This window comes from Myotis davidii, unplaced genomic scaffold (assembly GCF_000327345.1).
Source record: "Myotis davidii unplaced genomic scaffold, ASM32734v1 scaffold18, whole genome shotgun sequence".
Classification (NCBI taxonomy): Eukaryota; Metazoa; Chordata; class Mammalia; order Chiroptera; family Vespertilionidae; genus Myotis; species Myotis davidii.
The window spans coordinates 9,348,784-9,365,183 of NW_006292696.1; the positions used below are offsets into that span (position 1 = coordinate 9,348,784).

The 16,400-nt window shown below is 39.0% G+C and overlaps 1 protein-coding gene across 3 annotated transcripts in view; it reads right to left on the reverse strand.

The window, feature by feature from the left end:
* Positions 1 to 16,400, reverse strand: part of GABRB2 (gamma-aminobutyric acid type A receptor beta2 subunit) — a 202,536-nt gene that overhangs the window by 29,296 nt on the left and 156,840 nt on the right. For all 3 annotated transcript variants that reach the window (XM_015565654.1, XM_015565655.1, XM_006766319.2), the window contains exons 7-9: positions 9,156 to 9,293; positions 7,119 to 7,271; positions 3,229 to 3,470 (exon numbers count right to left, since the gene is read on the reverse strand). In XM_015565654.1, the coding sequence (XP_015421140.1) occupies positions 3,229 to 3,470; positions 7,119 to 7,271; positions 9,156 to 9,293 (533 nt within the window). The remainder of the gene's footprint in view (positions 1 to 3,228; positions 3,471 to 7,118; positions 7,272 to 9,155; positions 9,294 to 16,400) is intronic.

Sequence of the window (16,400 nt, forward strand, 5' to 3'; positions counted from 1 at the left end):
AAAGGATCATGAAAAAGTCAATCCCCTCCCTACCGGCTGATTTTTCCAAAGCAGCCAACAATACTTAGCTGATTAGATGTGCCCAATCTTTGGACAACAAAAAAATAACTTAAGAATTACAGTTGGAAAAAAGGGACATCATTGATTAAAAAAAATAGGGTGGTACTATCATGACACTCGCACAAAGAAAGCTCTGTGCAGTCAGAACCCCAGGTGGGTCTCCCCTAACCTTTCGTGCTGGGGTCAAAAGGAAACCAGGGGCATGTGAAAGGCTGCTGGTCACCTTCAGGCCTTAATCTAATCAAGGAGCTTCAATATTCTGACCTCAGAAATGACTGATACCGTTTGAAGTAGTACATGTGCTATGGATTCTAAAGCTAATACCTGTTGATGATACATGATTTCCCTGCTTTGATTTTACAACTTCTGACCTGAAACATTTCTCCGCAGATAATTCCCTCTTTTAGGGATGGAAGTGCATCCTATAAGCCAGGGGTCGGCAAACTGCGGCCCCTTGAGTGTGGCTCTTCCACAAAATACCACGTGCGGGTGCGCACATACAGTGCGATTGAAACTTCGTGGCCACACTCAAGGGGCCAAAGAGCCGCATGTGGCTCATGAGCCGAGTTTGTTATAAGCTATTCGTGTAAAATACACAAGCAAGCTTTGCCAACAGGTCTAGATGGATAATGTCTACTGTGTATAACATTTTAATATATTACTAATATTTTCCACTTACTGAGTGCATACCATGTACTGAGGACTATGTTACACCCTCTATACAGTATCACAAACACTCTTCATAAAAAAACTATGAAAGAGGAATTAACCTTGTTTTACAGATGGGGCAACTGAAGGTTAGCGAGACTCATTTTCTTTTGCTTATTGTCACACAACTATTAAACGGAGAGTAAGTCTTGCACTTGACTGACCTCAAAATAGTTCTTCACTAACATTGTGCTAAATGGTAACTCCTGCTCTTCTAATGCTATGCTTGGTGATCAATGAAAGTGGAGAAACCACCTGTCTTAGAGAGTTTAAGACTAGGACAAACACTGTTTCTGGGCCTCAGCTTCTCATTACTTAAAGTCAGAGAATTGGACTAGAGCAGGGGTCTTTAGCTGGGTGACATTGACATTCTAGGAGAGACAATTCTTTATTATGGGGAAGCTGCATGATGCACCATCGCTGTTCAGCAGCATCCTGGCCTGTATCTACTCACTAAGTACCAGAAGCAACCCCCTCCCCCCTGTTTTGAAATGTCTGCATGCCCAGAGATCCCTGGGGCATGGCTGCCTGCGTTTTGGTCACTGCACTAGAAGAAGTGTAGGTATGTCTGCTGTTCTCTCGTATTCTATATTCTGAATTGTGGGTCCACCGTCAGCCAAGAGAACCAGCTTTTTCACCACCACAGGGCACCTCCACCTCAGTACCCTGAATTTAAAACCATCAGTTTGTTGTCAACATGCCACTCTCTAGGTCTTAAATTTGTCATTTAAATGCAAATTGGTCTAAAAAAATTGGAGAGATGAAAGTGAAAAAAAAAGATCAGATGGTATTAAGTCAGCTTTGCATTAGGCAATTGATTTAGACTCATTTCAAATGGCAAGAATATGAGACAGCTTTTATTTATTTATTTATTTATTTATTTATTTATTTATTCCTTTCCTTTCCTTTATTAAGGCCTCTGTATCAGGGCAATCATAAAATGGGTTCAAATAGCCCAGCCCGAGAGCCTCAATGCTACGTTGGAATCTATGGACAGTTTTCAATAACTGAAACCTCAGACCAGCGGTTCTCAACCTGTGGGTCGTGACCCCTTTGGGGGTCGAACGACCCTTTCACAGGGGTCGCCTAAGACCATCCTGCATATCAGGTATTTACATTATGATTTATAACAGTAGCAACATTACAGTTATGAAGTAGCAGCAAAAATAATTTTATGGTTTGGGTTACAACATAAGGAACTGTATTTAAAGGGCCAAAAGGTTGAGAACCACTGCCTCAGACACTAGAAAGAAACTGACAATTTCCCAGGCCTTGGTTCCTTGGCTTTCAAGGGCCTTATGTAAGATTTGCATCCTTACAAATAACATATCCCAGGAAAGGAGTGCCTTTGGTTAGAGAATAGCCCATCAATTATCAGACCTATGGATACGTGGAGACATTAGTGAGCCAGCAGCTTTCACTGGATTTGCTCCAAATAAAACTCAATGATAGATGTTATTTATGGTCTTCTATCCTTGGAATTAAATTGACGTTCGAAATATTAAAACATCAGTTATATAATCAGTGGTATGGGTAACAGTTCCAGAGGTTTAGAAGGATTACTGTCTTCCTAGTTCCAGCACTCTGAACTAGGATGCCCAGGCATACCTCAGGGCAATCAAATTGGAATATCTGGGGAAGACACCCAGCCTTCAGTATTTTTACTGCTCTCCCAGTCATTCAACCAGGTGCTGAAGGCTGAGAATTACTGCCTTAAAGAATGAACCAGTTTATAACTGGGAATTATTCTTTGCTTGTGCCTGATTTAAGCAGGATAGTGGCCTCCTGTATTCAAATGCTTCAGTGATTTTAAGTGGCACATGTGCAAGGCCTTTAGTAATTATCTGTCACTTAAGGAGAAAATGATTCCTTTCTCCCCTCCCCCGCCCCCCCCCTCCTTCTGATGACTTCAAAGAGAAAGTCTCAGTTTGCTGCTAGTAAGTCTTAAATACATCTCTGTACTTGCTTATCTCCCTTCTAAATCCAAGAGCATGCAGAGCTCAGGCCCCGAGCCTTCATCTAGTATAACCTAGTATTTAATAACATCATTAAAATTTTTATTTATTTATACCTAAGCTTATCTTTTAGCAAGTAATACTGATTTATGTGATACAAAATTTCCTTTTTAAATAAATTTAAATAATGTGAGTAAAATTCAAGAAATATAAAGTAAATAATAGCACATATCATACTCATATATTGAAAAAGTCACCAAGGTGGTTTTCAGGTGACTGTGGTCTGGGCAACCCTAGTGTTAAGGTAAAGGGCATCTAAATGTTGTGTCACAGATTTGGGCTGTAATTATGCCTCCATCGCTAATTATCTTCACGATTTGTGGAAAATTACCCGTTCTCTTCCCTGGGCCATGGTTTCCTCATTTGTTAAACAAGACCTCTGACCTATATTGCTGGCATTCTTCTATGAGTTTAAGAAGCAAGGAAGGCCTGCCCCCACACTTACCTTGTTGACATCCAGGCGCATCTTATCACTGTTGGCGCTCGCCTTCTCGGCTGCTTTCTTTTGGCGTTGGGGTCCCCTCCCAAAGAAGATGTAGTTGACCAAAGCATATTCCAGAAGGGCCATAAAAACAAAGACAAAGCACCCCATCAGGTACATGTCAATGGCCTTCACGTAGGGGATTTTAGGGAGAGTCTCCCGGAGGTGAGTGTTGATGGTGGTCATTGTAAGGACCGTTGTAATTCCTGGGAAAAGAAAAAAAAGAGAGTTAGAATAATGATGCTCCTGTGTCCTCGCTGCTCTCATTACAGCTGGAAAGATTACTGTACTCTTTTAGTCATTCCTATATGCCACAAAATATTCACTGGGCACTTATTATAGTCCAGCTCTGCGACAGGCCCTGGAGATATGCACAAATCATCTATTTGTAATAAACATTACTTATTTAGAATCCTTCTTTAGTTATATTTATATATTACAGTTATATATCTAATGGGAGGAGGTTGAAAAGTGATTTAAATGCTGCTGTGGTAGATACCTGTAGGCTGTATGTTGAGAATATAGAGGAAACACAGGTTTTGGAGCTCCGTTTTGAAGAATGAGTGTGAGTGACCCAGCCAACCCAGGACTAAAGGTCAAAAGTGAAGTTCAAGTTAGACATAAGGGCATTGGCGGTAGAGAGAGCTTTCTGTGTGGGGTGAAGGTATGCAGCTCACTGAAAGACTCCCAAAAAGTCAACGTGGGTACGTGAGGATATGGTGGGAAGAATGGTAAGGAGACAGACGGTTAAGTAAGAGCTACATCATGGAGGGCCATATGTACAGAGCCTAATGAGGAGTCTGACCTTGAAATTATAGGCAATGTGGGGCCACTGGCCAGCTTGGAGCAGGGAGATAAAGGGGCAAATTGTGTTTATGATAGTCACTCTGGTAGCTATGGGGGCAGGTATAGAGAAGCATTCAAGACAGGAATAAAGAATACTCCTTAAAAGTGTTCCCCCCTGCCCCCTGAATAATCTGTTAGGAAGGGGAAATAAAATAATTACAACAGTACAAAAATCAATAATGCATTTTATAGATGATATGGACAAATGATTGTAAAAATGTGGAAACTGCAGATGGAGGATAATATAGAAGTTGAAACCTAACCTTCATGTTTCTAAATTGGGCACCGAGGCATATAATACACAGATAAAGTATACAGAAGTATTGCAAGATTCCTTATGGAAAATGCCACACTAAGCAATAGCATTTATAATTATAATTATTCGTCCAGCTATGTAAGCACCTCTAACTGGGGGAGTAGTTTCCCTCAAAGGTATGATTGGAGGGATAGACATTGCTATGCAGGAAAAAGCACGGGGGTCCAGAGTCCCTGGTAGGATAAGTTCCTTGTGAAAATAGGCAGAGCTCAGAGTCAAGATCCCGCAGGTGGGAGGTTAGGCAGTCTACATATGAACTGGGACCTCTCCAACTCAGAAAGCTGTGTCCTTAAACACTACCTAATAACACATCCCAGAAGTTACGTTTCATTTCTGTGATTTTTTTTGGAACATACGTTTCCTGATTTAATTTTCTCTCTCTAATAAGATCATAATTTTTATCTTATTTGTATACATGCTCCTAAAACAAATATAGAAAAAATAATTTTTTAATAGATATGTGTGTGTTTTTAATTGATTTTAGACAGAGAGGGAAGGAGAGGGAGAGATAGAAATGTCAATGAGAGAGAAACATCTATCAACTGCCTCCTGCATGTCCTTCACTGGGTATCGAGCCCAGCACCCAGGCCTCTGGCCTGACCAGGATTTGACCCAGTGACATTTTGGTGCATGTCGATGCTCAACTACTGGGCAACACTGGCTCAGCAGAAAAAATAAATTTGAACATCTGATTCTGAGCATGACCAGAAAAAGCCTGGCCTTGCTTTAGAGCTAGGTATCTTACAGTTCTCAGATGTTTCTTTTTTATTACAATATGAATCTCTTTGAAACATTTCCCAATTTCATTTTTCTCTTCTTTATGTCAACCACAGATTATCCTGTATGGCATGTATATCATAAAACTGACAACGCTGATTTTACTATTTATCTAAATCTCATTTTAAGGCATTTCTGACCTAGTAATAAATTGTTCACATAGGGAGATGGATGAATTGGGGGAAAAAGAGGAGAGAGAGAGAGAGAGAGTGAACTCATGAATATGGACAACAGTGTGGTGATTTCAGGGGGCGGGGGTGGAAGAGGGTATAGAAGGGATAAATGGGGATGGAAAAAATAAAATAAAATTTATATAAAGAAGTAAATATATTACTTATTATTCATGTAATAGACATAAAATAGATAACAAATATTCACTTTGAAATAAGATATTTACAAATTTCATTCATCCCTTTATTCAGCAAATATTTACTGAACATCATTTTCTATGAGAGACACTATAGATGTAATGGAAGCAAAATTAGATATTGACCTTTCTCCAAAGGATCTTCCAGTACCAGGAGGAAAATGACATCATAAACCAAAAGAATGCGTAACAGTGGCTGCCCTACAGAGGGGGGCTCTCTAGCACTTTAAGAGGTTAAGGCACAGGGACTGGACTCAGAACAGGAGGTCATTACTTCTCCCTTCCTTCCTTTACTACCACAGTCTAAGCTCAACACAGCAGCCAACGTGATTCCTTCAAAACTGAAATCAAATCATGTTACTTCTTTGCTCAATAACTGTGTTGCTCGGCATAAAAGCGAAGCCTTTATTATGGCCCCCAAACCACTTCATAATCTTTCCGTCCCCGCGCACACACACTATCCTAGCTCCTGAACTCTCTCTGCATTTGCCTCACTGCCATGGACTGGAATATTCTTATCCAGGTAACTGTGGCTTTTCATCCTCTTCAAGTCTGTCCCATTGACAATTTCTGAGTAAATCCTACCCTGATTATTCTAAACTGTACCCCCTGGCATAACTAACCTCCCCCTTGCTTATTTCCCTCAACAAACTGACCATATTATATAATTTGCATGGCTATTCAATTTATTGTCTATCTTTGACTGCTAGAACATAACTTCCAGAAGGGCACAGATTCATCTCCAGTGCTGAGAGTATCTGGCAGGGCACATAGTAGGCATTCAACAAGTACTTGTTGAATGAATAAATAAATGACTTCCCCAAGGAAGTAACAGTTGCATTGAGATCTCATGGTGGAGGAGTTAACATTTCAAAATTGAAAGGAATTAGTCAGAATTCAGAGTAATAAAGATTGTGTAAAAGGTCATAAATTTACCATATCTGGAGTTAGCATCATAAAAATGTCCATGAAATAGAATTTATTCTCTTTCTTTGGTCTTATAACAAAAGAAAAATCAAGCATTAGATATCTGATGCCATAGATTATTTCCCAAAATTTTTGCTTGGTTTTTTCCTGTCCCCTGCCATGCCAGTCCAAAATATTCATAAGACTTTAGACTTCTTTCTGCTTAGCTACTTTTTACACACTACATTTCCTGTTTTTTTGCTCAGAAAACAAAAAGATGGGAGGGACATCTTCCCAGGTAAAGAAGCACAGATAGAAATTTAGTAATTATCAAGCGATATTACATGAATTATGCTTCAATAAAAATATCACACGGATGGGGCTAATTACATTACCAACAGCTATCTAGTTAACTAATTTTGACATGAAAGAGCTTTAATATGTGTTTAATTGATTTTACGCTGAATCAGATCACCCAAAGTCTCAGAGTCAAATCCTTGTAATGTGTGCAGTCTGGTTTCATCATGTGTTACAAATTCCAGGGAAAGAAAGTGCATTTTTGGACACACATGCATGCACACACTCACACACACACGCACGCATGCATGAGTCAACTTCGCAAGCAGACAGAAAATGGCTTACCTAATGCCACTCTTGCAGCTGAAGCATCGTAATTAATCCAGAAGGAGACCCAAGAGAGGATAGTGATCAGGATGGAAGGCATATACGTTTGCAGGATAAAGTATCCAATGTTTCTCTTCAACTTAAAACTGAGGGACAACCTGGGATAGGAACCTAGAAAGGCAATTTTAGATAATCATTACCAATCAATACTTGTAGGATACTTTCCTTTAAAGGCCCCTAAACAGTCTGTATATTTTCCTAAATTCAAGTTTAGCTCCTGGTGAAGAGTAAACACTTTCTTCTGCAAAAGATGTCTGAGAACACTGGGTTTTTAATTGACAGGAGTTCCTCCATGTTGACTACATCCCATTCTCATCATTAACGGAATTCCCGGTTTTCTCTGCTCGGCCTCAGGTACTGGATCAAAAAATACTCATTATCTAAAACTGTGATGACAAAACAATTTGGGACAGTCCCTTTGTCTTTCCTCAATTGTTTCTTAGCTAGTCCACCCGTTAAGGTATGTTTTGCATATAAGAATCAGGTTGCACACTCTGATGCTAGTAAAAGATAGCTAGCTCTTCACACACAAAGCCCCAGGATGGTTTTAAGTCTGGGTCAATGGCTGTACTTCAGACAATGCCGCAACTCCCTGAAATTTCAGGATGGGTTTCAAGTGTAGGCATCATTTTTTTTTTTTCTAAAATCAGTGTATTCATCCAAGTTCTAAAGCAGGGGTGGGGAACGTCCGGCCCATGGGCCACATAAGGCCCACAAAATCATTTGGTCTAGCTCTGCCAAGGCATTAGTGGCAAGTTAATTAAGTTTGACCAAATAGAGCAGGCTAATTTTTAAGTTGATAATTTTGTATGGCCCGCGAATGCTGTCATAAATATCCAAATGGCCCTTGGCAGAAATAAAGGTTCCCCACCCCGTTCATAAAGGGATCCCTGACCTACTCAGAGATGGAGAATCACTATTCCTGAGCAATATCTGTGGGAGATACAACTAAACCATCACATTCCTGAAGCGGGATCCTTTGATTGTGGTGATCAGGGATTTATACTTTAGACAATATATGTAACAGAGCACAGCCTTAGAACATAAATGGTTCACACTGATAAATAGTGTCTTGATATGAAAGTAAGAGTATTTTAAGTAGGAACTCATTTCTATAGAGTTTCAGCAATTCAAAAGACTTCATACTTACGAAAAGTTTCTGTTATTATTGATCTTTTTTTTTTTAAGCCAAAGCCTACACTGTATTCTTACTAAGTCATGCAACTCTTGCCTGAAATTGTTTTTAGGGACAGGAAGTACCCAAATCAGAGGGGAAACTCAAAATTTACAGTTATAGGGCTAGCTATTTCCATGTGCGGGATTCACTTCAATGAGACATATTCCTGTGGGCTGATTATTTTCCCTCTTAATGAGTGACGTAGCAAATTACCACTTTACTGGGCTTTCTTGTTAAAAATTGGTGCTGATTAAACCAAGTTTGACAACCTAAAACCTCAATACTAGCAGGGTAAGGGCAGCAAAGGCATCAGGATAACCTCAGGATCTGGAAAGGTGTTTACCTGCAAAACAGGGAGTCACACTACATAAAGCAATTCCCGTCCTCCGAGGGAAATGTGAAATTCTCCTACCCTACTCTCTTCAGAGAACTTCACTGTGGTCAGACTTGAGTGAACTGTGACTTGGTTATTCCCAGCGTATTTGAAAGAATGACGATCAATTCTGTGAGATGCATACAATCAGGGGAACAACTGACCCAGGTCTTCATTCCTTTCTCTATCCTGTGCACAACAATTAGTCCCTTCATTGGCCAATCAGAGAGACAGCGCTAAGTCTCTCAGCATTGCTGGGGGTGCCTTCAGGAAAGTAACCAGATGGGCTGCAAATGAGCAATGGGCTTTCTGGGGACCTGCGGGTTTTCAGCAGATCCGTCTTCTAGAGTCACCATCCTTCCCTGGGACCCGATCCTGATATAAGTGACCCCTGTTTATAAACGATGATGACTCTTTTACCTTAACCTTCTTCCCTGATACAAACCTGTGGAGAAAACAACCTTCTTGGTGATGAGTTTGTAGTCTACAATAGAGAACTGTGGAAGTTCAATCTTTGTCACTCCCGTTACTGCTTTATCTTCCCCACGCCAGTAAAACTCAATGTCGTCAGTGGTATACCCATCTGTAAAGAAAACACACACGCACATACAGACGCACAAAATGAAAAACAGACAGAATAAGGTTAGTAGATGAATTATGTAAATGACAATAGCTATAGTTAGAGGGCATTATTATATGTTAGGTACCATGCTAAGCACCTCAAGTATATTAGCACATTTAATCCCCACAACAAACTCATGAGGGAAGCATAATTAGGCCCCCAAGAGGAATCACAGGCTCAGGGAAATTAACGGCTCACATTAAGTCTTGCAACTAGGAAGTGGCATAGTTGGAACTTGAACCTAGATTTATCTGAGTATGAATCTCATTCTCTCAAACATTATCATATTATTACATAACCCTGATGGCGCTCTAAGAGAAGACGAAAGAAGAGGAATATCATTTAAGTTATCAATACAGCACTGAATACTATCAAACTTCTCCCCTCCATAGAAGATATTTGAGTTTCAAGTCAGAAGAGAAATGATTATTAAGGGAGTCATTAATTTGTTAATATTCATCGACATGACCTCCAAATTTGATTTTGTAGCATATCTGAATTCCAAAATTCTCTCCAAAACAAACCTCAAAACAACATTGATTCTAATAGTTTCAAGAAATAAATACAAATGTATTGTGTACACTATCAATGAACAGTGCATTTAGGAGGTATACTTCCATTCATTCAACAACTATTTACTGAGCATGTACTATGCTCATCAATGCATAGATGCTGGGGATAGGACTCTGTACAATAAAGACATGTCCTCTGTTATAATGATATTTTCAATCCGTGGGGCAGAGTAGAATAAGCACATATATTCTAATAAGTAACTGCAACGAATAACCACATATTAGATTGTAAACAATGCTGTACAGGGAAGCATGCAATGAAATCCAGTGAATACTGATATTATATGAACTAATCCCCCACAACCTCCCATAAAAGAATATATTATCTTTGTGTATCCTAATTATCTCTTCAAAGAACTTTTGTATCTCGATAGTTGAATTTTTAAAGTATAGGAAACAGGACAGATATTGCTCCCCCAATTTCAAAAGCAATGAAACAAATTAAAAAGATTGCCTAAGTTCTTTGCCTTTTGACATGTGACTAGCTAGTGTAGCACTGAGGTCTATAATTACAATCCTCTGACTCTTAGCTCTTATGGTTTTGAAGAAACAACATTGCCTTCAAAGAGAGAGAGAAAGACATCCATAAAAGTGGAAAAAAATATTTTTCAAAGAACTGCAATGCCCTTGATTTGAAAATTTATATAAACTATAGCACAGCTCAGGCAGCGTCTTAACTTTTCTAGAAATTTGCAGTCCTCCTCATTCATAGGTGCAATGATGCAGTCATACAGTTCTTTGCAAGCATTCTTGAGACTTGAACTTCTGGTTTTGCATCTATAGGCTTCTGGATAATAGCTAATGATTTTGAAAAGGCTTGTTTAGTTGAGAACATCTTAAATTATGTTGTAACCAAAATTGTAGTTTTATTATATTATAAACCACCGACATTTTTATTAGTGTGATCTCACTTAGAGCCCTTTGTTTTGTTAGATAATGTCTTTCTGCATATAAAACTTTGATTTTAAAGAAAAGTTCAAGGGAATGGCATAAGAAACAGATTCTCAGAAAAGAGCTTCTCACCCCCCATTAATCTACCTCATTATATTCTTTAATTTATCCTCAGGACGGCGGTATCTGTCCTAAAAGAGAACTTTCCTAATATGACCCTGGGGACCCTCACAGTTCAGAGCTTCATCTCAAATATAACCTAATTTCTCATTTGTTATTTGCACACATCTCTGTTATGAAATTGTTTTAAATCAATGACAATCCCACCTTTGATAAAATAGTTTAAAATGGAAAGATAAAAGAAATTTGCTTAGAGAATTAACCTCGATAGTTAGAAATGCATTGCAAAATTGGTATATAAGCATAAATAAAGGTATTTATGAAACCAGAAGGCAATTGTGTGTGTATGTGTTCTTTCTTATAAAAGCTTTTGTCAAATGCAGCCATCTTCAGAAGAAGAGGTTGAGAGGAAACTCTCACCATTTCCAATAGAGGATTAAGTCTAACCTAGTGAGGGGTGTGTTTCTGGTCCTGCAGCTTCCTCTCTCCAGTATCTACCGTCTTTGTCCAGCACCACAAATCTAACAGCAGCTCTCTGCAGGCAAGAGGCACCAGCTATGGCACTGCTCTACAGTTGCATAGGAGATGCCTAGCAGCTGTTAAATAGATAGAAACATTATTATGAAACCCAGACTTTTATCAAACCTATTGACCATATGCATTTTATTTATGTATTTATTTTAGGATATAAAACATGCCCACCCAGACATGTTCCATAAATTGCTGGAGGTATTCATACATTTTAGGGCGAATATATTCAACCCTGAATATATAATAGAATTAACAAAATAATTATGCAATGCACAGGTGGATTTGGGCAATGGTGGTTTATCCAGACGCTTGGCATTGATAAGGTATTCATCATGTTTATACCTCTGTCTCTTGCTCCTGTCACACTACCTGGCACATGGCTGGCATTAAACATCTTCTGAATGAATAAAAAAGACACCCAATAACAACATAGAATAATCCAAAGGTTCTTCATTATATAGCTCTCCTTATGTAATAGCCGAGCAAGTTTCCTAACTGCTCTCTATGTTTCATTTTCTCACTTGTAAATTGGGGTGATGATGATGATGATGATGATGATATAGAGTTTTTATGCAAAAAAGTTGAGTTCTACTTGTAAAATACAATGCTCAACAAGGTTAGCAAGTACCTTCTTTTTAATACCTTTGCTGTTATTTCATGAGCAAATACAAGGATGTGCACAATGAGAAACCCAGCTGTTCAATCAAGGACACTTACAGAACTCTCCAAAGTGTTTGGAAATTATAATAAAACATTGAAGTTTATTTTGATATTTAGGATTTTGGAATCTGACACCAGAGAGCAATGTGTTGTGTATACAACTTGGCTAGTGCTGGTCTTAAAAACCCCAATGTTCTTGACTTCATTTTGGTTTAACCAAGTATATAATATTGCAAATGGAAAGGAAACAGATGTGCTTGCATCATCGATTTCTGAAGATGAAAGACCAAAAATCCCTGACAGTGCAATGGTAGTCGAGTTCAAAGCAAGCTCAGATACCATGTGGATTACCTGAAAGCAGACCTAGTTTTCTTTTTCTTTGAATTTTCTCTGGAGGAACAGTTAGCAGTCCCTCAAAGTGATTAAAAAATAAAACATATGCAAATATATATGACCTGACTTTTACAGCTTTCATAATTATAATGAGTGAAAATAATTAGATTTCTTGTAAAAGATATCAGAAGGGGGGTGGTGCACAGGAACTCCTCATTAATGTCTTGCAAATTAAATTCATCTTTTATATTTTATTCATGGGACTCTAGAAACTTAGTCATTAAATTCTATTGTATTGTTATCATTAAAACCACAACCCAGATAAATTCAGACGGCCTATGAATAATCCAAAATACAAATTTATTGGAATTTACTTGGAGGACTTAAAAACTGTATAAAATGTTACAAGTCTCAGAGCAGGATAGATAAATATATAAATATGCAAATTTTCATAAGACATGAATGATAAATAAGCTGTCTTTCAAATATTGGTAAAAACATCTAGTATATGAGAGCTAAGGAGTAAAAATGCCATTTTAAAAACACATAACTGAACAGGTTCTCACAATTATGACATTTTCTTATTACATAACATGGCATTTAAAAACTTTTTCTCTCTTAATGTCAGTCTACATGTCTACTTTGTTATCTACTAAGTAAATATTTCATTTTAGAAGAATTTTACTGTACAAAGGATATGAACTTCCCCCAAAATTAATCAGTGGTGGCTGGTGACATTTATTTTTAAAGGGGGAAATTAAAGTGACTTGTTTTTTTCTTGCTACTTATTTAAACTTAGTTCCTCAATTGGACTGCTGAATGTTGTAGGGTAGTTATCTATCTCTCATTGCAGCTAACATAGCAATAGTTATACAATAACACAGTAGTTGCTTTAACCTGTTAATTCTCAGTCATCACAACCAACTTCTGACAACTGAGAATTATGGGTTGGGAATAATTTACACTAGTCATGGATGATTTATATTTTTTAAGAACTATCTTATCTGAAATTCCCTGCCCTTTATATTTCTATTACAGCACTTTAAAAATGTTTTTGAATTGAATACCTCATTGTAAAAAAAATTAGTATATTACTGCCTTATTAGTATTTAAAATTCTATTGGTTTTTAAATAACTACTAGTAAAAATTTATGTTCTGAGGAACACTAAGTCTGTGTCATGTGCTTCATGGAAAAGGCTTTTATAGTCCATATATTGTTGAGTCACTGCATATTTTGGCCCCCTCTTATAGTTACAAACATTTAACAGAATTTAGGAAATCCCGCAATAAACAATCTGTTTAACTTTACTTACCCCTGGAATTTCCCAAACCTACTGACCATATGCATTTTGTTTTACTTTATTTTTTTTTAGGATATAAAACATACCCACCCATTGTGTTCCATAAATTGCTGGAGGTATTCATACATTTTAGGGTGATTTAATTAATGTTCCCCGAAAAGCCAGGTAAGCCCTTGAGAAGGCTCACTGTTCCCCAGAAACTTATCTTGCTTCGTTAGTGGATTAAACATTTTTTTCCTCTAAAAAACATTTGCAAACAACAGCGATCAAATTGTATTTTAATGGAGCAAGGCAGACAGACATTTCTGGAAAGTGGCACAACTGAATGTAAGAAAGTGAGTATTTTTATGACTCACTCTGCGACCACTTAGAAGTCTGTCAGCCACAGTCAGAACCCACTCCACTCCAGGCGGGGGCCTGTGTGCTGTGCAAAGGAGCAACACCTAGTGCAGTCCACGGCCGATGAAACGTGCAGGGAGTTTTCAGGAGAGCACTTGTCAGCCACAACTCTTTAAATTCAGCAATGCAAACCTTCCAAAGACACTGCGTGATTGCCCTGACTCCGTAATTGCATCCTATTCTTCACTCTGCTCTTTACATGGCCTGCTGGACACCATTTCTGTGCTGTCAAATCACTTCTAGACCCCGAGCAGCTCAAAATCATCGGCCGAGGGTGAGGCAGACGTGATTACCTAGTGGCATCTTAGTGAGGACCATCAAGTAATGGCCCAGTGTTCATCCCACATCAAAGATGACCTACTTTTTGTGTTATGACTATTTTCAAATTCAAATCTTATGATGTGAAAGAATAGGAAATCAGCCATAATCAAGTGAAATGTCAGATTTTGTGCTTTATAGATCATTTCTGAACTTGAATTTCAATGGAAGTCTCAGGCTTTGTTGTCTCCGTATGGAAGCAGGGCGATCCAGTGGCTGTGTCTGCACTTTTAGCTACACAGTGTTCCTTAAATCTTTCTTTCGAATGTCTGGAGAGATGAAGCAATTAAGCTAGTGGTCCAAGGAAGAGAAAGCAAGGTGAGCCAGCTTTGGGCTTGGGCTACTGGAGGCCTGGCAACTTCCCTTAGCTCTTTTGGAACGTCCCAGGAAGCTTCCGGGGATCCCTAGATCAGACTTTGAGTAGCACTGCTTTAGAGATCTCTAATTTGGAATTTAAGGAAAGCTCTAAATAATTCATTTTAATTTAAAATTATTACAAATTACACAAAACTAGCAATCTTGTCTCTTCTAGTAGAAATAAAAACAATTTGCTTGCCCTAGCTGGTTTGGCTCAGTGGATAGAGCGTCGGCCTGTGAACTCAAGGGTCCCGGGTTCGATTCCGATAAAGGGCATGTACCTTGGTTGCGGGCACATCCCCAGTGGGGGGTGTGCAGGAGGCAGCTAATTGGTGTTTCTCTCTCATCGATGTTTCTGACTCTCTGTCCCTCTCCCTTCCTCTCTGTAAAAAATCAATAAAACATAAAACAAACAAACGAACAAACAAAAACAACAATTTGCTTTTGAATAGCTGGGGACCTTGGTGTGTTTCGTGCTGTTTAGTTAGCTCCGACTTCTGGCGACCCTATGAATGAGTGATGTCCACAATACTTTGTCCTCTTGTCCTCAACAGCCCTCTTCAACTCCTGAGGAGTCGTGCCCACAGCTTCTTTTATGAAGTCAATCCATCTCATGTTTGGTCTTCCTCCTTAACTGCTGCCTTCTATTTTCCTCAGGATTGTCGTCTTTTCCAAATAACCCTGACTCCTCATGATGTGCCCAAAGTGGGGCAGCTTCAGTTTTGTCATTTATGCCTCCAGCAATGTTTCAGGCTTCACTTGCTCTTGGGCTCACTTGTTCATCTTTCTGGTGGTACAGAGTATCCATAGAGCTCTCCTCCAACACCATACTTCAAATGAATCATTTTTCCCCCTTATCTGCGTTCTTTACTGTCTAATGTTCACATCTGTGTACAGCGATTAGGACTTTTAAAAATCAGTTTTATTCCATAGATTTAGTATATATAAACATATACACATACAGGGGTGGGAAAAAGTCAGTTTATAGTTGTTTTTATGTAAAATAATACAACCTATCCTATCTAATAAAATAGAAACATGGTAATTAGCTTACGACCATGACCCTTCCCATTGGCTAATCAGGGCGATATGCAAATTAACTGCCAGCCAAGATGGCGGCCAGCAGCCAGGCAGCTTGAAACTAACATGAGGCTTGCTGGCTTCAGTGACGGAGGACTCCAACGTTCCCCGCCTGCCTTGCCGGCCTCTGAGCTTGCAGTTTGAAACACTGTAACAAATATAGAAGCTAAACAAACCCCCAGAAACCCGCTTTCAGCTGGCCGGGATCTCAGAGCTGGAGTTATACATTGTTTCGATTATAGAACCCAAACAAACCAGATACCTGCTTTCAGTAGCAGAGGCCTCAGAGCTGGAGCCAGAGCTAAAGCTGGCCCAGAATTAAAAAAAAAAAAAAGAAAAAAGAAAAAAAGGCACAGTTGGGAGAACTCCAGCCTGAAAACAGCCCTCAGACCATCACCCAGACTGGCCAGGCACCCCAGTGGGGACCCCCACCCTGAAGGGTGTGTGACCAGCTGCAAACAGCCATCATGCCCTCATCCAGGCTGGCCAGGCCCCCCAGTGGGGG